The sequence below is a fragment of the Gambusia affinis genome, linkage group LG24, assembly GCF_019740435.1.
Source record: "Gambusia affinis linkage group LG24, SWU_Gaff_1.0, whole genome shotgun sequence".
In the NCBI taxonomy this organism is placed as follows: Eukaryota; Metazoa; Chordata; class Actinopteri; order Cyprinodontiformes; family Poeciliidae; genus Gambusia; species Gambusia affinis.
This window is the reverse complement of record NC_057891.1, coordinates 13,144,227-13,165,068: the sequence shown is the minus strand read 5'-3', so window position 1 is coordinate 13,165,068 and position 20,842 is coordinate 13,144,227. Positions and strand designations below refer to the sequence as shown.

The 20,842-nt window shown below is 42.3% G+C and overlaps 1 protein-coding gene across 5 annotated transcripts in view; it reads right to left on the bottom strand.

The window, feature by feature from the left end:
• The window catches only part of scn1lab (sodium channel, voltage-gated, type I like, alpha b), a 37,544-nt gene that overhangs the window by 5,200 nt on the left and 11,502 nt on the right, over positions 1–20,842 (bottom strand). For 3 of the 5 annotated variants that reach the window (XM_044110326.1, XM_044110329.1, XM_044110328.1), the window contains exons 6-26: positions 20,119–20,210; positions 18,150–18,398; positions 16,865–16,928; positions 16,185–16,326; positions 15,856–16,062; positions 14,681–14,959; positions 13,462–13,803; positions 13,179–13,311; positions 12,852–13,090; positions 12,601–12,774; positions 11,929–12,285; positions 11,212–11,727; positions 7,780–7,915; positions 6,831–6,985; positions 6,572–6,745; positions 6,220–6,342; positions 4,047–4,322; positions 3,232–3,285; positions 2,974–3,111; positions 365–469; positions 1–271 (exon numbers count right to left, since the gene is read on the bottom strand). In XM_044110326.1, the coding sequence (XP_043966261.1) occupies positions 1–271; positions 365–469; positions 2,974–3,111; positions 3,232–3,285; positions 4,047–4,322; positions 6,220–6,342; positions 6,572–6,745; positions 6,831–6,985; positions 7,780–7,915; positions 11,212–11,727; positions 11,929–12,285; positions 12,601–12,774; positions 12,852–13,090; positions 13,179–13,311; positions 13,462–13,803; positions 14,681–14,959; positions 15,856–16,062; positions 16,185–16,326; positions 16,865–16,928; positions 18,150–18,398; positions 20,119–20,210 (4,226 nt within the window). Of the gene's footprint in view, positions 272–364; positions 470–2,973; positions 3,112–3,231; positions 3,286–4,046; positions 4,323–6,219; positions 6,343–6,571; positions 6,746–6,830; positions 6,986–7,779; positions 7,916–11,211; positions 11,728–11,928; positions 12,286–12,600; positions 12,775–12,851; positions 13,091–13,178; positions 13,312–13,461; positions 13,804–14,680; positions 14,960–15,855; positions 16,063–16,184; positions 16,327–16,864; positions 16,929–18,149; positions 18,399–20,118; positions 20,211–20,467; positions 20,560–20,842 lie in introns of all 5 variants that reach the window. The other 2 variants (XM_044110327.1, XM_044110331.1) reach the window with 2 other exon arrangements.

Genomic DNA, 20,842 nt, shown 5'->3' with positions numbered 1-20,842 from the left:
CTACAATTGAAAGAATCACTACCACAAAGTCAAATATGTTCCAGCCAACAGTGAAGTAAAAGTGTCGCAGAGAAATCATTTTGAGCGCACACTCCCCGGTGAATAGCACAATAAAAACCAGGTTGATCCAGTAAAGGATTTTGTCCATTTCCTTTGTTTGGTCATCCGTCTCCACCATCATCGTCACCATGTTAAGGCAGATGAGGATCATGATTACAATGTCAAATGCCTGCTTTGTGACACAGTCAAACACAAAGCCTTGAAATGCATTCTGAAAGAAGACGGACAAAGAAAGCAAAAGTGTTAATTTTTCACACCAACATTTGCAGTCCTTTCATACTAACTGAGCAAAGCATAGCCTTACTGTTGGCCGAGGAATCGGCTTTTGTGGCTTCTTTGAACCCAACTTCTTCATGGCATTGTAGTATTTCTTCTGTTCTTCTGTCATGAAGATATCTTGACCTCCAAAGTAAACAAGAAACAAAAAAACTGGTTATAACCTCACTCTGTAATGTTTCCCATTACGAAGTAGAAAAGGGACAAACATATAAGTGTGCTAAAAGTAAATGCATTAAAAAGGTGTTCTATTTTCTAATGAATTTTCAGAAAGTCCACCATCTGGAAGATTATTCACCATGCTTAGTGACCATCTGCTAGACCTCTGTTTTGCCTTTCAAAAGTATTTGTATACTTTGAAATGTTTCACATTGTCTCTGGCCACACCACAAAGTTTGATGTGTTTTCTTTGAATTTTAAGTGAGAGGCCGACACAAAGAAGGAACGTAAAAGATGGTTTTCAATTTATCCGTCAAATAAATAACCAGAATTGTGTGGATTGTTCCCAGTTTAGTTAAAACCCTGTGCTTCAGAAATACAAAATAGTGTCAAGCAAACTATGTTACAAGTATTAACGGTTTAGCATTGGTTAAGATATGTTTAGAGTCTAAACAGGCTGATCGGTGCACATTGAGGGATTTCCAGGAGAACGTGTTTACACGGCCAGTTCAGAAAATCAGCTCACCACAAGCTAACTCATGCTTTCTAATCCACAGCTAAGCCTGCTTCTTGCCAAGCAACAGAGCTGTATAAATAATGAAATGAAGCATGAATAATTTAGTAGTGTTGACTATATGAAGGTAATAGTGGTGTTTTAGGATGAGATTAACAAAGGAAGTGTAAAAGTCAAGATGAAGCTGGCTCACATGATGATTATAATACATTTTTGTTTTTATCCACACCGACCAAATTCCCAATTCCCCCAGGTGTTTGCTAATTGCTTCTGGCTAGTCTGAAGGGTTGAGTTGGGCAGTTTCGGGAGAATGTTGCTCTTTGAAGTGGAAGCTTGGAAACTGCAGCTCCGAGGAGGAGCTGTGTCCGAAGGCGGTGTTAGGTTCACCCAAACATTTTGCACAACTGTATGGTTGCCACGGGAGATTTAAAGATTTGTCAAACATGCATTAAAGAATAAAAGATGCAACACTCCAGGTACATTTTTGATGCATGAATTACATTATAACACAATGAAAAGCCCAAAAAAGTAAGAAGAAAATACTTTTTCACTATATTCATTTGGTATACATTTCAGCCAGCGCAGTAACTGAGCTGCCACTAATGCAGTTCACCAAGTGCATGTCTGCAGGGAGGACTGGTGTCAACCATCTGTGTGAAGCTGCGTCTGTGGGGTTGGACGCTTCACTCTGACTGATCCTGACTCTGTTAAGTCATCTGGCCAGCCTGCAGCAGACACGGAGCAAGCCCTCCACCCGTCTCTCTCTTCACCTCCCCCACCACTTGGGCGTCGCCAGTCCTTCTCGTTAGCTCCTGGCTGAATGAGAAGACATAATGCCAGACTGCATTTGCTGTTGGCGCTGCATGTTTTGAGAGCACGCGGGGTGTTTCTCAGTGACTCATGCATCCTCGGTGATCCTAGGCCGCTGCAGGTCCTTCTCTGTGCAGCAGCCGATTATTAGTTTGTGTCTTTCTTGAACACAGCTGTGAGTCTGTGAGCTAAATTTGGGGCTTGGGCTGCTCTGTGTGGAGGCTGCTGCTTGTGTTTGGCCCTCTGTGACGCAGCACCGGTACCTGATGCTGTTCCATTTTGAAAATGGCAACACCGCAGAGCGAAATGAAAGGCGCCTGTGTCGACGTTAATAGCAGCCAGCACTGTAAGCTAAGCAACAATCTGCTCTTCGGCTTCTTGTCAGAAATGCCAGACTTTTCAAAAATATTGCTGCCTCTGCAACTGATGTGGGGAACAAAAAGCAGTTTTACTATAGCACTGAAAAGTAAGGAGTAGAGATGAAGAGATCAGGAATGATTAAACTTGGGGCACCAGATTTTAACTACACTGCAAAAACACAAAATCTTACCAAGAATTTTGTTACTGAACAACATCCACTCTAGATATCTAGTGCAAATATCTTAGTAAACTTAAATTAAGACAAAACTAACTTAAAAGTAACTTAGGGAGCTTGTTTAAGGTCAATTACTCCTTAATATTTATAAAAAAATACAAACTCCAATAGTAGATTATTTTACTTATAACAGTCCATTTCCCCTGGCTGTTAGTGAAATAATCTGCCAGTGGAACTAGCACTTTTCCACCAATATTAAAGAATTATTGACCTAACTCAAACACTAGCATTGTTCAAAAAAGTCACTTGTCTTAATTCAAGTGAACTAAGATATTTGCACTGGAAACTAGACAAAAACATTTGGTAAGATGTGGCGTTTTTGCGTCGTATTTTAACCCAACAATCAAACAAATTTGCCAATTCCTTTAAACCTTGAACTGAGATATGAACCAATTTGAAACCTTACGTTGTATGTAAGTAAAATCCATCAACTCCAATTAATTTGTGTTCTCATTCTCAATGAATTAATATGTAAATTTTCACATTTATAGATAAAATTCAGTTCTGTTTCTTTTTAAATCAACTTTCCCGTCTACGACTGTTAGGAAATGCAACTTATCTTTTTTTTCTGCTGGTTGAAGTTGTCGATGATGACACCAATAAACAGATTTAGAGTGAAGAAGGAGCCAAAGATGATGAAGATGACAAAGTAGAGGTACATATACAGGTTCACTTCGTACTCAGGCTGCTCCTCCAACTACAAAAGAAGAACAAATGAGAAATTATATTTAGAAATAGTGGAACATTTTTAAACATTATCAGAGGTGTGAAATGTGAATGTTTTAGTGAGTACCATAACAAGCAGCAAGAGACTTACATTTCTAGAGTCCACAGCAGCATACATGATGTCCATCCAACCTTTAAATGTCGCCTAAGAACAGAAAAAGGAGAAGTCTAGTCATTTTTGGTTTCATTGTGAGAACAACACAAGGCAACTTTCATTGTTTTATCATTGTTACCTCACTCCATGTTTTAAAGAGATTGTGTGTACTTCCCAACAAATTAAGTACCTGTAATTTAATATTATGCTTATAAGTAACACAATAAGTCTATTCTTATCTGATTTAATGAGTAAAAATAAAGAAACAGAAAACTTTTTGGTTACATTAATTCCACAGACAGTCTTAATCTACAAGGGAAGAAGATTCTGAATAAAAACAAAATCTAAGACTTTCTGACCTCTACGGCGTTTAAAGAAAGAACTGATAAACTAATTTTAGAGTTTACATAAAGGTAATATGAAAAAAACAAAGTAGGTATTCAAAGTAAAGTATCTAAGACATCTGGGTATAACTTTGCAGGAACCTCTCTCAAATTTGACAAAAATGACAAAGCTTGCAGTGCACAAAAATTGATTGGTACCAAAATCTTTAAAAGGGTTATTAGTCTGGGTTCTGAATAGTAAGACAAGAGGAACATCTGGAAGAGGAGACGTCACCAGGTCTGATCAGCCAATCAGACGTGGAATTTAAGAAACATCCTAACCCCATTGCAATACACAGAAAATAATAGTTTTCTTCTACGGGCTCGGTCATAAATGACCTTCTAGAGTAAGGTCATTTATATCCAAAGGACACTTTGACATAAATTTACCGGCAACCAAAGCAGCTCTTTATCATAAATCAGACTTACCACTTGCAGCAGAGCCAGATAACCAGCTCCGACGTTGTCAAAGTTGATTTTGACGTTCTTCCAGCGGGCGCTGTTGTTAACCAAATTCAGGCACTCTGTCTTGTTGTTGACGACGCTGGTGGGGAAGAGCTCGTCTGTGGTGGTGTTGACGCAGTGGTAGTACTTCCCCGCAAAGAGGTTGACGCCCATGATGCTGAAGATCAGCCAGAAGATGAGGCAAACCAAGAGCACGTTCATGATGGAGGGGATGGCACCAAGTAGAGCGTTCACCACAACCTGAAGGCGATCAAGTACATGCCTGGATTTAGTCGTCTGTAGTGGCTCAGTTAAAACTGGTCTGATTTTAAAATTTTACTGCTTGATTTCATAGAGCCACAGAGGATATACTTTACTTACAAACAAATTATCAAAAGCTATTTGTCATCTATTTTTGTATAGACAAATAAAGCACTTAACCCCACACACAGATATTTAAAAGAAAATTATAGGTGACAATTTGAACAAAGAAGGTGAGCAGGTGAAAAATCTTAACATTTGATAGGTAAAAAAGCAAAACAGAAAAAACCTTAGAGAGGCGGGATGAAGTCACAACATTTTGTCTGACTGTAAATGAAAAAAAGACACACAACAAAGAAAAAATTACAGGTTAAAGGCACAACACAAGCAACATCAGAAACCAACAGCCGAGGACAGCAGTAAACAGTAATCCATTGAGACAGAGTGAGCAAAGTCATGCATACAGAAGAGTTGTGTTGAATTGCAAGGAGAGGAAATGTATAGCAGAAGTAGCAGAAGGCATGCAGTCTTACAGGCAGGCGCCCTAACCAGCCATTTAAAAACATTCTGTCTGGAAAACAAGATGCCACAACGGAGATCAAATCATGAGAATGAGGACAGAAATTATACAGCGTCGTCGTCCCTTTGGTGCACGGTTTTTGTGGATGACAAACAATTGCTAAGAAACAGGATTGAAGGCTTTGCGACATGGAAACAGAATGATGTGATAGGAATGCCTTGTGTCGAGATAAAATGTGGGCGAATTGAGAAAAAAAAAAAAAAGCAACAAGCAGTCTGGCAAACAGGTTAATGGATCGAAAAGTTACATTTTTATAAACGTATCCGACAAATTAAAATACCGTGGAGATTATTATGATTGTGGGCAGAAGCTGTTGTGATATTAGCTTAGCTTAACACTCAAGACTTAGCCTAGCTAACATGAAATGCATATTATGTCTGAAACCAAGATTTTTGACATTTTTACTGAGTTAGACAGACTGCTTGCCCTCATCTGATGTACAAGTTAAACTAAACTGTTTATTTTTTATTTAAATTGAGTTTGTTTCAGCCAACTCAGAACAAATACCATCTGAAGGTGGCCGTTGGTCGTTTTGCCCCTCGGTCCATTTGTACCCGTTTTTTATTTTGGAGTCATCAGCCACAGTGGTTTTCATACCAACAATTTCTTCCCATATTGAAAACTTATTTTTCAGTTGTAGCCTTTTGTTGTTTTTTTTTCTATGTCTTGTCATCTTAAATGCAAAATGTAAATCTGTTTTGTGTAGTTGTGACTTAATCACTGCTCTGTTAGAAAATGTTTTAGAGTCTGTCAAAATTATTCGGTTACTGAGTTAGTGGACAATTATTTCAATAATTGATTAATCATGTCTAAACTGGTGACTAGAAATTCTCAAACCCTCGTTGATTATGTGATTTTAAAGCCTGTCAAATCCACCCTGGGTGTCTGGAAAGGTTTGTAGTTGATTTAAAAACTGCTTTTCCTACAACCTTTGGAGGAAATTGTAGCTATGTTTCATTGGTCCGTGGTTTGAGAGAAACCAAAGAGTCATTTTGAAGGAAGTGGGTTTGAAATGGTACATTTTAGAAAATAGAAGCTGAACAAATGTCAACAAAGGGTACAAACTGTAGATAGGGCAAACTGACCCACAGTCTCTAAAGGTTGAGTTTTATATCTGATAAAAGATATTTTAGTGGAAATTTATGAGTCAGTCTGACTCAATACAGTCACCACCACATTTAGTACAAAGTAAATGATAGCGGAGTGTATGTCAGAAAAGAAGAGACATAAATAGAAGACAAACATATTTTCAGTTTGCCCACTGACAATCGTTACAGAAATATGGTTCTGTGCCGCTGTGGTCCCTCCTGATCTTACCCTCATGCCCTCAAACCGAGACAGGGCCCTCAGGGGCCGGAGGGCTCGCAGTGTCCTCAGAGTTTTGATGGCGCTGAGCTCAGAGTAGCCCAGAGCATTTGCTACGAGGCTCACCAAGGACACCTGGGAGACGATAATGTCACAGACAGGCAGGGTGAGGGAGGAAAGGGAGCCGTTCGCACACCAAACCGGCGTGGAGATTTCAAGAAGATGCGTTAGAGTTAAGAGAGTAAGAACAGATTTTTTTTTCCTAAACATTTTTCTGAAATTAAGGAATATTAAGATCCTGTTGAGCATCAAGTTTTAACACACCAGTTTTTATATTCATCCACATTAAGTCTAACATACTTACATCTACAATGAGGAAGTCAAGCCAGCACCATGCGTTGGTGAAGTACTTAACGAAGCCGTATGCCACCCACTTCAGCAGCATTTCCAGGATGAAGATGTAAGTGAAGACCTTGTCTGCGTACTCCAGCACTGTTTTGATGGTCCGCCGCTGCTCAATGTAAACATCTTCGAAAGCCTGAAAGATTAAAACTCTGGGTTGTAATCTTTGATCTAAAGCACATGCCAAATCACATGCCCAGAATAGAGCGTTCAACACTCACCAGCGCTCCACTGCTGAGAAGGATCATAAAGATGATGAAGGACTCAAACCAGTTGTGCTCCACAATGATAAAGCAGGTTTTCCTGAGCGTCCACCAGCTCTTGAACCAGCCCACTTCCTCGCTGACCTGGCAGCACTGGAATCTGCTCACACAGCCTGCAGACAAGTAGGAGAAATTAGATGACAGGCATTTGAAAAGGTGCAAGTTGACGAAGCTGACTAACGTCATCTAAAAATCCTCTCATTTCATGTTATATTTGCCTCACTCAGCAGCAATCTGCTAAAGACAGTTGTGCAAATCTTGAGTGAAAAGCTACCTGCTATCCAAACATTCCTCCATCCACGTGAAGAGGCTTCTGCTGGGATTTATGTGTGTGTGTGTGTGTGTATGTGTAGGGTGAGTGATCTTTTACGTAGTTTGCTGTATGAAGAAAACAGCTGTGAAATCAGTACCAAAGTCTTTGGGATTCACCATGCTGCCTGAGGTTATGATACAACCATGGAGATAAATTTGGGGTAAACACTTTTTCGTGTTTATAGTGTTAACAGAGCTCTGTGACCTGTGAACTTCTGTCCCCAAATGAGTCCAAATCATCACATGAAAATAGTTTTATGTGTTTATTTTCTGTCTGATATCAAAACCTACTTGATTAAGTGAAACATTCCAGTGTGGCAAATCAGCAAAAAAAATAAAAACAGACGAGATCTGGAAAGCAGCAAGTGCATTTTTGACATTTGTAATACAAAGCGAATTCACTGCAGGTGTTTTAGACAAAATGTCATCTTCCGTTCCATCCCAGTGACTATTTCTTGCCTGTCTCGCTGAGCATTTGCGTCCACTGTCACTCAGCTACAACAGGCTGCAGCTAAGCTAAAGCAGTTATAACAATTTCCTCTTTGACATAAAATGCGCTCACCTATCCCGGTCTAGAATCCCTGGACATCCTCACCTTCTGTAAAGCAGGCCTCAGGGTCCAACGACTCCTCTGGCTCCAGCTCCACGGATTCGGCCCCGTCTCCAGGGGGTCGAATATCCACTGTGCTCCCCTCTGACGAGCTAAGGGGTTGGGGATCTACGTCGAGCTTCTGCATGGACGGAGCAGAAGGCGGTAGGACACAGTCACACGATGCTGCTTGGGAGCATTGATGTTCATTGGTTTTAGGAGCCAACCGTCTGAGCTGCTAATCATGGTCATTCTCCGTTCATGTGCTCTCCACTGCATACCTTTACTGAGAAGACTCTTATAGCTCACAGAGTTGGGCTCTTCTGAAACTAGCATCATCATCGTCGCATGCAGCATCGATCAAATGTACCGACAGGCTTTGGCGTTAGCTTTGCCAGATGGCTTTGAATTAGATTATGCGCTGAGGCGGAGGGTTGGGTGTACGGAAATGCACTGTGGGTACATTTGATGTGACCTCGGTTCAAGGACGAGTGCATGCAGTATTCCAGTGCATCATCAATCAAAGTCTGAAATAGTACCAAGCAGAACGTGGGGTCAAGTATTTTCATGTCCACTGAAAAAGGGATCCCAAATCTTATTTGATTGCTACCATTTCCAAAGGTTTCCGTGGCTTGCATGATGGAATGTTTTACCAAGTCTCTTTTATAAATCTAAAGCCACTCCAATGAGGAGACAGAACTCTTTCCTCAGTGACATGAAAACACATCATTTCCATTCCTTGAAAGCAGTGTAAAAAAGCTTCTTCTGTTTTGAGTTGAAGTAGACGGATAACCACATTAGCTTACCAGCAAAAACCAGTACTGTGCACTGTTTGAAACACAGCATGTGCTGTGCAGTTGGTTTTGTGTTTCCTGTTTGGAAGACCTACCGAATTAGCACCGATGCATCCCCAGAAAACACACAGAACCTAACAGAGGACTCAAGCACTCATTGGTGGTAGTAAAGGTAACACATAAAAGGACAACAGTGGCTCGTATTTTCAGGATTTTAAAAAAAGTTATTTTAAAGCCTAAAATGCTTTAGTTATTAACTAATGTACAATCTAATATCATCTGCATATTGTGAGACATTTTGGTGACATGAGGCCTCCTGTCTGTTTTCTTTGGGTGTTTTTTGGCCTCATGTCGGGGGTTTCTGGAGTTGGGGGTATTGGAACGTGTAAACCTAGACAGTGCAGCAGCCCTGATTGCCGTGGGACGCAGCTAATACGGCATGGGAATGATGGAAGCATGCTGCTTGCAAGTGCATTGTTTTTATGGAAGGGTGTTTCCCTCCAACTCTCCTTCAGCACAGACAAATCTGCTTTAGTTGTTAGCCTCACATTTACAACTTAAAACTGGAAGATTTTTTTTTATTTTTTATGCATTTTACTTTTTAGGAAAGTTCACCTTTTTTAACATGATGTAATCACAGTGAGACAAAAGTGGATAACACAAGCACCAAAGCCAAGTGCTAATTAATTGTTTGGCTGTCTTTTTTTTGTTTGTTTGTTTGAGATTTTTTATGATACTTGTCTAAAGTATTATAACAATCAGCAACGTGTTATCTCTTTTGAAACTCTGCAAAACGTTGTTTTTTTAAAATTCATGTTTATGAAAATTCACTTGAGTCTTTCATCATTCCACTATCGTTCAGGTTACACAGGTAAATACATACAGATTTTCAATGTGTGTATGCATAGGGTCTGAGCCAGACAAATGAATTTTGTCTAACCACAGCAAAATTCATTCCTCCATTCCTTCTTGTCTACTGCACATTCTCCTCCACCTCCTCTCTTCCTTCATTCTCAAGCTCAGAGTGTTGGATGCCAATCAAGTCCCAAAACCAAGTCAAAAACCAAGCAATGAAACCAAAAGCAAACATTATGCTTGATGAGTTTGTCTATCAATGGATATAAAAAGGTGCTCATTCATTAAATGGTTTGTAACTGCAATACAGCCTGATGCCTTGAGGTTAATTATGAGAGGGGAAAGGGGATTAAGGGAAAAGAAATGATCACAGCATTGGGTGTGCTGCTGAAAGGGGCAGGGAGGGGTAATAAAGCAAAGACGGTGGGGGTGGGGTGGTGGTGGCTGGGGGTGGGAGGGTTGGGGGGGACGGAGGGCAGACCAGGCAAAGAACGAAAATGGGCAATCCATTGAAGGTATGAGAAAAATATGTTTGTCTGTAAATGGCATAGGCAGTCCTCATGGTTAGTGCAATAAAGTGATCTTACAATTCTCTTCTCACTGAAAACCTTGAGAGCGTCTGTGAAACAGCTGGAATAACAAACGAGGGGGGGTTAAACAGAGTGAGTTACACACACCAACGCCAGCACATAATCTCATGCCACTGGCCACTCCATAAGGTCACTTAATCATCTCAGAGACACAAATAGAAACAAAATCTATTCACTGGTTATAGTCAGTAAACACATGCTGGTGTCACTAAGCAAATATACATCTGCTAAAACATTTTTCTTTGTTTGTCTTTAGCATACACAATGTAAAGAACAGCAGTGATGTCAGACAAATGATCCATATATGGAGAGTGTGGTGTCATGGCCAGAAATAGACTCCTGGGTTGTTTTGAATCACAGGGAACTGGCACCACACCCACAGTGACAGATTCCCGTCACCAGGGAACTCAGTCCTGATGCTCAGTCAGCCTGACGACGCTCGGCAGCAAATCAGGCTTTTAGCTCTGACACAAAGGGCAAGCAGGTGCAGAAAAGGTTAAGTGGAAAATGTGTCATATCCTCCTGAAGTTTTATCTACAGTACAGCCACAAATTTCTATGTGTCTTCGAGTTTTGTGGGATAGATCAGCATAAAGCAGTTCAGAATTGTGAAAACCATCGGAGCCATCTGATTTTACCTCATGTGATCAGTTTGAACTTTTCACAATTATTCTCTACTCTGTGCTGGTCGGTCACATACAATCCTTATGGGAAACAGGGAAGTTTGTGGTCATGTCCAGACAAATGTGAGAAAATTTATTGAAACACAAAGGCACAAATCACTCTAATTATGTCGTTAGATAAGACTTAAATATGTCTTTACAAAGCTTACTGGTAAGGCAGCCCTCTCCAAAACAGTGAGTCATGCAGTTTGATGATAAAACATAAACCTGTTATCCTGGACAAAGACTAATTTGAGTCTCTTTTTGGCTGCCAGGATTCTATGCTTGAGATAAGACTCCATTAGCACAGCATGATGCATGTACATATGAGTCAGCACTTGTGTTATTTTCAAACTGCTTGACTATCAGATAATTGTCTAAAAAGGCCATTTCTGTGCAAACCTTTATATATTCACGCTGTCATTTGTGTTGCGTGTTAAATAATGCAGACATCACAATTTAATCAAGCTTTCAGAAAAACGCCGATGTGATTTTCTGAAGCTGACGGAGACGTCAGCCACGTGGTCAGCCGTCTTACCTCTTTGCTGCCCTCCACGTCAGAAGAGTCGCTGCTGAAATCCTCCGTGTTCAGGTTTTCAAAGTCCGACTCGCCCACAGCGATGGGCACGGTCACCGTAAGGCTGGGGTTGTGGATAAAGGACATGTAGTCGCATTCTTCCATTGGGTACTTGCTCGTGGCGTCTCCGCCTACCCCAACCACCAGCCCCCCTGGCTTCCCGTTGCCCTCCATCATGTACACCCCACTGGGGTCTTTGGTGATCTCCAGGGGCGTGTGGTTGGAAATGCAGTTCCCCTTTCCGTTGCTTTGCAGGTCGTCCAGGGGTTTGCTCTCCTCGGCCAGGCCGGAACCCTTGCCTCCGTCGAAGCAGAGGCTCTGGAGGAACTGCCGCGCTTTGGTTTTGACGTAGGAGATGCCCCGCTGGATGCGGCCGACGGCGATCTGGAGGTTGTTCATCTCGCTGTCCTCGTCGGTGGCCGCCAGGTTGTCTGCGCTGAACGAGCTCAGGAGGAGGGCCAGGAAAAGGTTAAGGACCTGGAAGGAAAGTTATAGGTGAAGAATAATAGTGCGGAACAAAAAAAGAGTAAAACCTATGGAAGAGGATTAAAATGATCAGAAAATAGAATTTTCTGAATTCTGAGATTAAAAGACAGATATCTGAGAAAAAAAAATCTATTTTTTTTTTTTTTGTGTTGCCGTAATCCTTAAACCTTAAACACAGAAAACAGTTTGTACCACGAGGTTTCCGATCACCATGACCATCATGAAGACGATGATGCACATCGTCTGCCCCGCCACCTCCATGCAGTCCCACATGGTCTCGATCCACTCCCCGCACAGCACCCGGAACACAATGAGGAAGGAGTGGAAGAAATCGTGCATGTGCCAGCGCGGCAGCTCGCAGTCGTCCGAAATCTTGCACACACACTCCTTGTAGCTCTTGCCGAACAGCTGCATGCCCACCACGGCGAAGATGAACACGATGATGGCCAGCACCAGCGTCAGGTTGCCCAGAGCGCCCACGGAGTTACCGATGATCTTGATCAGCATGTTCAGAGTGGGCCATGACTTGGCTAGCTTGAAGACCCTCAGCTGTTTAGAGACAAGTTACAGGTCATATAAGGGAGGAAGATCGTAATCTGAACAGTAGCGCATTATAATGAATCCTTTGATTAGACAAGAAATAAAATATAAAGCAGTTTTTTCTTGTAAATGACACTTGTACTCATATAGTGCAGGTGTCATGTCAGCCTAATTTTATTATCATGTTGAATAAAATTAGGCTGAAAAACGAAACAGGTTGTCAAAAACATATGACTAAACCATCTAGACACAAGAAAGAAATTCCTCGCAGTCCCAGGGATTTTCCATTAGCCTTTAAAGATTTAAATAAATGACTAATCTTACCAATCTGAAGGATCTGAGCACAGACAGGCCTTCTACATTAGCCAAGCCAAGCTCCATAAGACTGAGACTGACAATGATGCCATCAAAGATGTTCCAGCCCTCCTGAAAGTAATAGTAGGGATCCAGGGCAATGATCTTGAAGCACATTTCTGCCGTGAAGATCCCTGTGAACACCTGAAAAGAACAGAAAGAAAAAGCTGAACCCAAATCTGCATTAAGAAAGGAAGGCAAAAAGATTCAGAAACACTCACCAGGTTTCCGATTGAAAGGAGGTTATCAAACTCTTTGGTCATGGGGTAATGCTCCATGGCCATGAAAAGAGTGTTGAGGACAATGCAGATGGTGATCGTTAGATCCACGAAGGGATCCATAACCACCATGCTGACAAACTCTTTGATTTTCAGCCATGCCGGACAACAGTCCCAAATCAGGCAGGTGTTGGCGAATCTATACCAGCAGGGTGGACACTTCTGTCTCGACTCCTCCAGCTCTGGAAAAGGAGGAGGTGCTCTTTGAAAATCAATCAACAAAAAGTGAAAAACGTAAGCTTGAAACGAGAAGTGCAGAAAGACGCTGACCTTCCATGGTGTTGGTGAGGATACTGGCCACGCTCATGGCTCTCTGGCGCCCCCCTGGTTCATCTAAATAGTCCATGGAAGGCTGGAGGAATCCTGATCGGCGCTTCTTTATCTCAGTATCTGTTGTTGTTCCCTAATAAATAAATAACAAAAATCTCAATGAGCCTAAAACTGGTTTAGTTGTTGGAAATTAGTAGAAAAAAGTTGCAGTAAATCAACGCAGACAAACCAAATGCTAAAGAGGGAAATGTTAAAATAATAACTCATAAAACAATAAAGTCACCTCAAGCAGCAGGAGACCTACAGGTGAGGTTGTTACAGGTGTCCCACCGACCAGCGACACCACGCCGTTGCAGTCTACGGAGCAGTGCATCTTTCCGTTGGCGGGCAGCACGATCCGTGGCGCCCCCAAGCTGGTCTGGCTGACGGCGCTGCTGCGCCGCTCCAGGCGGCGCGGCAGGAACAAGGACCCCCGGCGACTGTCGTTCTCCTCGAAGGTGCTGTGCTCGTCGTCGGCGAAGTCGTTCTCGGACCCCATGTCGCGGGCTCGGCCGCGGAAGCTGAAGAGGCTGGCGCGGCTGTTCCTCCGCGGTGAGAAGAGGGAACCGCGGACGCTGAGGAGAGACTAGAGAGACGCAGGAAGAGTGGAGTTACTGGGATTTGTAGGCCAGTCAAAATCCCATTTCTGCAACAGATTGTTGTAAAACTCTTTCAAGCGGGAACACAACCATAAATAAGAAAATATTATTGAAATATTTGCATCCTTAGCCCTCAGGTAGTATATTTTTACCATTCCCCATTAGCCAGCTTAACTTCAGGATGAAAGCCATTTTTCAAGCCTTTTAAACCCATTACTGCTGGAGAATCTTACCCATTTTTTGACTTGAATGAACATTTTGTCAAGTCAAATGTTTTTTACTGAACTCATCCTATTCATAAAACTTTAAAGCAATAATATTTGTCAAAATCAGAAACTGAGGACTTTGCTGTTTGCGAGTCTCAAACCCGCCGTCAACTGGAAGAAGATGAGGATGTGAGACAGACTGAGACTCGTCTTAACGATTAGCATTAGCTTCCACAATTTTTTATGTGTTTAGCGGTTTAGTGTTACCTTCTGCTTATTTTTTCTATGTGTTTCACTGTGAATGTTAGTTTCTGCAATTATTTATGTGCACGTGAAAGAAAGACTTTGCTGAAATATTCAATGATCTGTTGCACTTCATGTCAAAGGAGGTGACACCAGATTATCTTTCAGGGAGTCAGTTGAAGAGGTGAGTGAAAACAAAAGCATGCCACACTTTTCAGATTTGTTTTTGTAAATACTTGGAAAAACATGTACTACTTTCTCTTCACTTCACAACTCTATTGTTTACTGATCTATAACACAGGTTGTGGTTGTAATATGGAAATGTTCAAGGAGTGTGAATACTTTTGTCTTTTCACTTGTCAAGTTTCATTAAATTGGCTTTTAAATCCATCTGCCATGTAAAGTTGGAACCTACCTGGTTGGGTGAGGAGCATCTTTTCTCATACGAGAGGCGGTTGGCATCGATGGAGAAGCGGAAGCTGGACCTCTTGATGCTGTCCTCGGACATGGACTTGTGGAACTTGTCGCACACGCCCCTCTCCTCCTCCTCCTCACGCTGCTTCCTCTTCTTCCGCCTGTTGCGTCGCTCCTTGGCACTTTTCGAGCTCAGCTTGGACGTCCCCGAGGAGGACTCGGAGGTGGGGCCCCCTCTCCCGCTGTACTCCCCGCTCTCCGTGGCTGCTGCCGCGGCAACCTGCCAGCCAATCAGAGCACAGAGACAGTTGTCATGGAGACCCGGCGCCTGTCTCGGAGCGGAGGAGAGCGCCTGGCAAGAAGAGCCGAATCAGCCTCTGACGCCTTTCTATAAAAGGACGTCTGAATGTTTTCACCCAAACCAAAACATTTGGTACAGATGGAGGGGTACGACGGTTCCTCTTCGCTTCCGAAAAACAAGAGAGACAAAAATCTTAGGATGTAGACAGCATTGAACAAAACGCCACACATATTGTCCTTCTGATTTACTACAGCATGGAAAGAGCCTCAACAGAATGCCAGAAGCTGCTCCCACATAAAACTGAAGCTGGAACCTTCAGCTGCAGTAAAAGTGAACGCGCTGCCAAATATGTCACGCACTTAAGCATCTCTATCGTTCGAAACACAATGCAAACAAAGCGAAGGAACGAGGATTTAAATGTCTGCCGCCAGTATGTGTATTACAGGTAATAACACACCACTGAATTAAAGAATGTGTGTCATCTGGTGTTTTCAATACATGCTAAACTAGAGAGTCAAATAACCAGAGACATGTTTAAAATAGATTTTCCCTGCAATATCTTCCATTTTGGCTCCATCTTTGTTTTACAATTAAGACATTTTGGAGTAAGTCGTGTGTTTTGTGCACTTGGGTTTAAATAAATACTTTCACGATCTGGTGAACATCAAACAATAAAGCCCCGGGTCTCCAAGGCAACTCTGCCTCACGGTGAAAGAATCAGTCAGAGCACTTTGCATCTACTAAATACTAAACAAACAAATCGGAGCACTCAATAGGTTCTGCATGCGTTCCGATTTCCAAACCAACAAAAACAAAATGTCTGCCTTGATGTAAAGTTGAATGTAGGGGTTGGGGGGACAGAGAACGTTTCCTACCTGTGCCTCCTCCTGCTGCCTTTTCAGCTGCTCCAGCATGGCCTGGAACTCCTCCTCCTTCTGCTGAGCCTCCTCGATGGTGGCCTGGTTCTGTTCGTCGTAAGCCATTGCTACCACAGCCAGGATCAGGTTAATGAGGTAAAAGGAGCCCAGGAAGATCACCAGCACAAAGAAGATCATGTAGGGTTTCCCTGCAGCACGCAAAGTCTGATTCCACCAAAGCAAAGCAGAAAAACTAAGTTGGCTTCTTTTCTTCTTTTATGTTTCTCTACATTATTTCAGTAGATGATAATGTAAGCGTTGATGGTGAAATGTACTTTCTGACAGACCTGCTGGTAGAGGTTTTCCCAGAAGTCCTGCGTCATGAGTCGGAAAAGGGAGAGGAAGGCCCAGCTGAAGCTGTCGAAGCTTGTGTAGCCATAGTCTGGATTACGGCCCGTTTTCAGACACATAAAGCCCTCTGGACAGAGTCTTCAAGACACAAAACGGAGTTATAAATGACTTAATTTGAAGCATCTGTAAATCTGCCAGCCAGATTTACAGGAAACCCAAAAAACTCCGACAACATAAAAATATTGATACGCTTGGTCGCTGTGTTTTGATCTTGGCAGTTGCCCAGAGTGGCATTCGAAAATTGGGCGGCTCAGACAAGCGACTAATGTTTAAACAGAGCCGGCCCAAGGCAGCTGTGAGCTAAGCAGCTGCTTATGAAACCTCTGGTGGAGACATATTGGTATAGGGAGGCCCAGATAAAATAATAATACTTAAGCCAGCCCTGTGTAAAACATATAACACCTGTGCCCTGAACAAGTTTTCTTTTTTTTTTGAATGACTTGAATCTTGAAAACAAAAGCTGTCCTTCTTCATACGAACAAACAAACCCAGTACATCAGAAGGAGTCAATATAAGCCAGTAGTTTGGAAGCTTGCTGCACTTTTTCTCTAACTAGGTCTGCTCCGCTTTGCCGTGCGTCTAATTGGCCACATAAATAAAACATGTCGAGTCTTACCCAGCACCGCTGCCGTTTCCACAGAGCAGAGCATCCCTACGGCCAGGGAGGTGATAGTAATTACCTACAGAGGAGGGCAGACAGAGGGACAACAGTCTGAGCAGCATCATACAGGATATTAAAGAGACAGAGCAGAACAGGCATCCTGTGGCTTTTGTGAGTGAGGATTAATACACATCTATGCAGAAATATTACGATTACTTCAATCCTGTTCACATGTTGTGATGTTTTGAAGTATTTTATTGTATTTCCGTTGATAGCTCAACACAAACAGCTGCATAAGGCTGAATCAGAAGAAATTAGACATGGTTTACAGTAAAATATTACAAATCTGAAATGTACCAATATCATATCAATTACATGTGCAACTTTTTGACACCTAGGAACATTCTTTATGTTTATATTGAAGAAACGCATCCCCACAGCATGATTCTGCCACCACTATCTTTCAGTGTCTGGAGGATGAATTTTCCCAGAGCTGTTTGTTGGTCTTTCTGATTTAGTTTGTTCTCTAAAAAAACCTCTGAGGTGGATGTATACTGATACACAGAAGTGGACTCTATTTATGAAATAATTGATTAGTCGTGGGTTTAATTTAAAGTTTTCAGAATAAAGGGGGTTGAAAACAAATGAATGCCACATTTTTTTTAAATCGTTCTTTGTGAAACAATTTTAAAACGATGCAGCATTTTCTCACCTTTCTAAGAAAAATGGTTTAAGTCATCTTTTGCCAAAGGTTTTTTTTAAAAGTGACTTAGAAAATTATTTTAACAAGGTGACTATTTTCCTTCCACTTCACCGTCACGGACTATTTTGTGTCGGTCTGTTACATAAAATCAATACATGAAAATTGTGGAAGTAATATAGAGAAAATGGAAATAAGTTAATTTTACATGCAGATCCACTTTTTATACCCATCTAGATTGGATTTCTTCTTAGGATTTTCTTGCTTCTCTGACTGTAAATTAAAATCTCGCGCCCGTTCCAGCGGCTGAGCTACATCCCAGCAACTTAGTTCTAATCAGCTTTGTCTGCCTCTGTCGCCTTGTTTGTCTGCGACTCTGCCTCGGCTTGTCATGTAGCCGCTGCGTGTCTCCTTGGTGTCCCGCTGGCGGTCAGTGACTCGCTCTCCTGCAGCACTTTAGGCTGCTCATGCCACACAGATGGGCTACGGGAGAATGATGGCTGCTGGTGAGGAGGCTCTCGTTGTCGGGACGATTATCCGCCCCGTGACTCGCAGATCGCTGCGTCTGACCTAAGCTAACACCGCTGCATGTTGGCTTACTCTCATCGCTGATGAACTCGGTCCAGTTCAGCGTGGTGTTGAACAGGCCCGTGTCGTTGCCCGTGATGCTGGAGTTGCCGCTGCTGGCGTTGCTGAAGTTTGGAACGCGCACGCACTTCTGCCTCAGGTTGCCCATGAAGAGCTGCAGGCCGATCAGAGCGAAGACGCTGAGGCAGAACACGGTGAGGATCATCACGTCAGACAGCTTCTTCACTGACTGGATCAGAGCGCCAACGATGGTCTTCAGGCCTAAACCGGGAGGTGGGGCAAAGTTAATTAATCGCAGTTTGACCAGAGAAGACACAGTTATTAAGAAATTACTGTAGCAGGCAGTGAAAGTTCCTGTATGAATTATTTGCTATCATCCAGGAATCAAGCTGACAAAGTTTGTTTGTTTTATTTACTCAGTTTTGTTTTTTGAAACATATAAAAGATTCCAATAAAATCCGATGAGGAATCTACAAAATAAGTGGAGGTGTGAATACTTTTGATTCATTTTCCTTCTGATAACTTCCTGTTGCTACGGCTTCTATTGTTTTCTATTGGTTTCTTAATGTAGAAAACAAATGTGCAGGTTCTGGTTGTGCGTGCTTTGTAGTGCAGCAAAACCAAAAACCAAGAGAATTTAAAGTCAGACTAAAGCAAACGTAGAGGTTCATGTGGTTAAATGTCCAACTACCTTCCTTAAAATGGTGATAATCGCACTGCAAATGATTTCACTGGGTTTTTAGAGTTCAAGTTAAAGTCCTAAATAGGCCTAACAACATGCAGTCCAGGAGCAAGTGGGCTAACTTCTCTGGCTTCAGGTTGGCTGTTTAGCAGAATTTAAAGAACATATTTGCAATGCTAAACATGATATGGACCAGATTTTTGTTTTTGAGTTTTGTGGATATTCACAGGTATCGACTGTCGCAGAAATTCAGCTCTGTTTACAACATCCTTTTGTCCAGAACATACACCATCCCTCCTATTTATATATCCAAACCATCTGGATACTTTCTCCTCTGCTTTACTCAAACTCTAAATGTTTGTTTTAACAGCTATTTAGTAGATATTTGGTAGCAGTCATCTTCAAGTAAAGAGCTAACAGTGTGTTACAGTGCCATTCATAAGGTTATACACACTCATCAAACATGAGTGCCACTGATTTGGAGTCGTACATGATGCACTTAAGTTGCTTTTTTCCCCCACAATTCAATGAGGATGAATTTTCAAATATGGAGTTAGGTGTACAACTTCATAAACAAATAATGAGGGTGTATGTATGCATGAACTTATTCATGTGTGTTTCTAACCATTTAGATTACAGTATACGATTTAAACTTGCTGTAAAATTGTTTCATTTATCTCAAAGAGGGGAAAAAATAGGCTGAAATGCATCATTAGACAAAACATATCATGACACCCAATTACTGTAAGAGTATGTAAACTTCTGAACCTAGCTATGTGTGTTGTGTGTTAGTTTGTGATGTGAAGTACCATTTCGTACCACTCACTGAGTATTTTTTTACCATAAAAACACACAACATTGAACAAGACATGCACAGGAAAACAAGGTAAGGAGGAACCCTGCACACACACACAAACACACACAAGAGCTTGCCACAAGAAAATCGGCTTTTGCAATGTCTCATGCAAAAAAGGAAAGAAAGAAATAGTGCGCAAACTCTACTTGGAAGGCTCCCAAGGCAAGAATAGATTTCAACCAAAAAGAATTCTGCCTTAAAGGATGTGTCTTAAAAGCCGAGAATCCTGTCAATCTGTGCAGATTGGAGCCAGATTCCAGCTTTTACTGGCCTTGGGACAAAGGCAGCATGAGGGACGGCGACAAGCGTCGTCAGGCTTAGCTACAGTGAGATGAGCTGAGAGGAGGGTGGGGGGGAGGGAGTCGGGGTTTGGATGTTAGCGAAATGTCAGTTAGCCGTTAGCGTTGTATGTTAACCTTATTGGGCCTTGATGGCTCTCTCACCTGGGATGACTGAAATTGTTTTCAGGGCTCGCAGAACCCTGAAGGTTCGCAGTGCTGAGACATTGCCCAGGTCCACAAACTCTGTGACATATCTGTAAGGGAATGCAGTGGAAGGGGAGGGGGGAGGGGGGACGGGGAGGAGGGGTTTCGGAAGGGGGGAAAGGTGTGGGACACACACCCCACACACGTACACGCACACACAAATCAGACATCCACACACGACGCGTTACGAGACAACAAGGAGGGCCACGGGGAGAGGAGGGAGCGGGAGGGAGGAGGGGGACGGCAAACGGTCACACACAGAGGACAAATGGTAGGAGTTGCTGGTAGCAGGCGCTGGCGCCCTTACCTGGGATTACTGAGATAGTTTTCAAAGCTCGCAAAACTCTGAATGTGCGCAGAGCTGAAACATTGCCTAGGTTTACAAACTCTGTTATATACCTGCAGGATCAAATGCACAGTTACTGCAAAGCAATGCACAGGCAAAGCTACTGCTCAAGTCATAACACATGGGAGAAATAGTCCAGCTTTGGAAAATGTGGGATAATAAATGGGAATCTGGAGCACAACGCTAGAGATGCACCGAGGAAACAGCTGGCGATCGCTTAGAAACTCTAAAGTCACGACACTAACAATATTCTTCAAAGTTCTTCTTAAAGAGGGAAGAAAACTCCCTCAAAAAGTCATATTTCCTGATATTAGTCATTAAATATCTTAAAAAGTT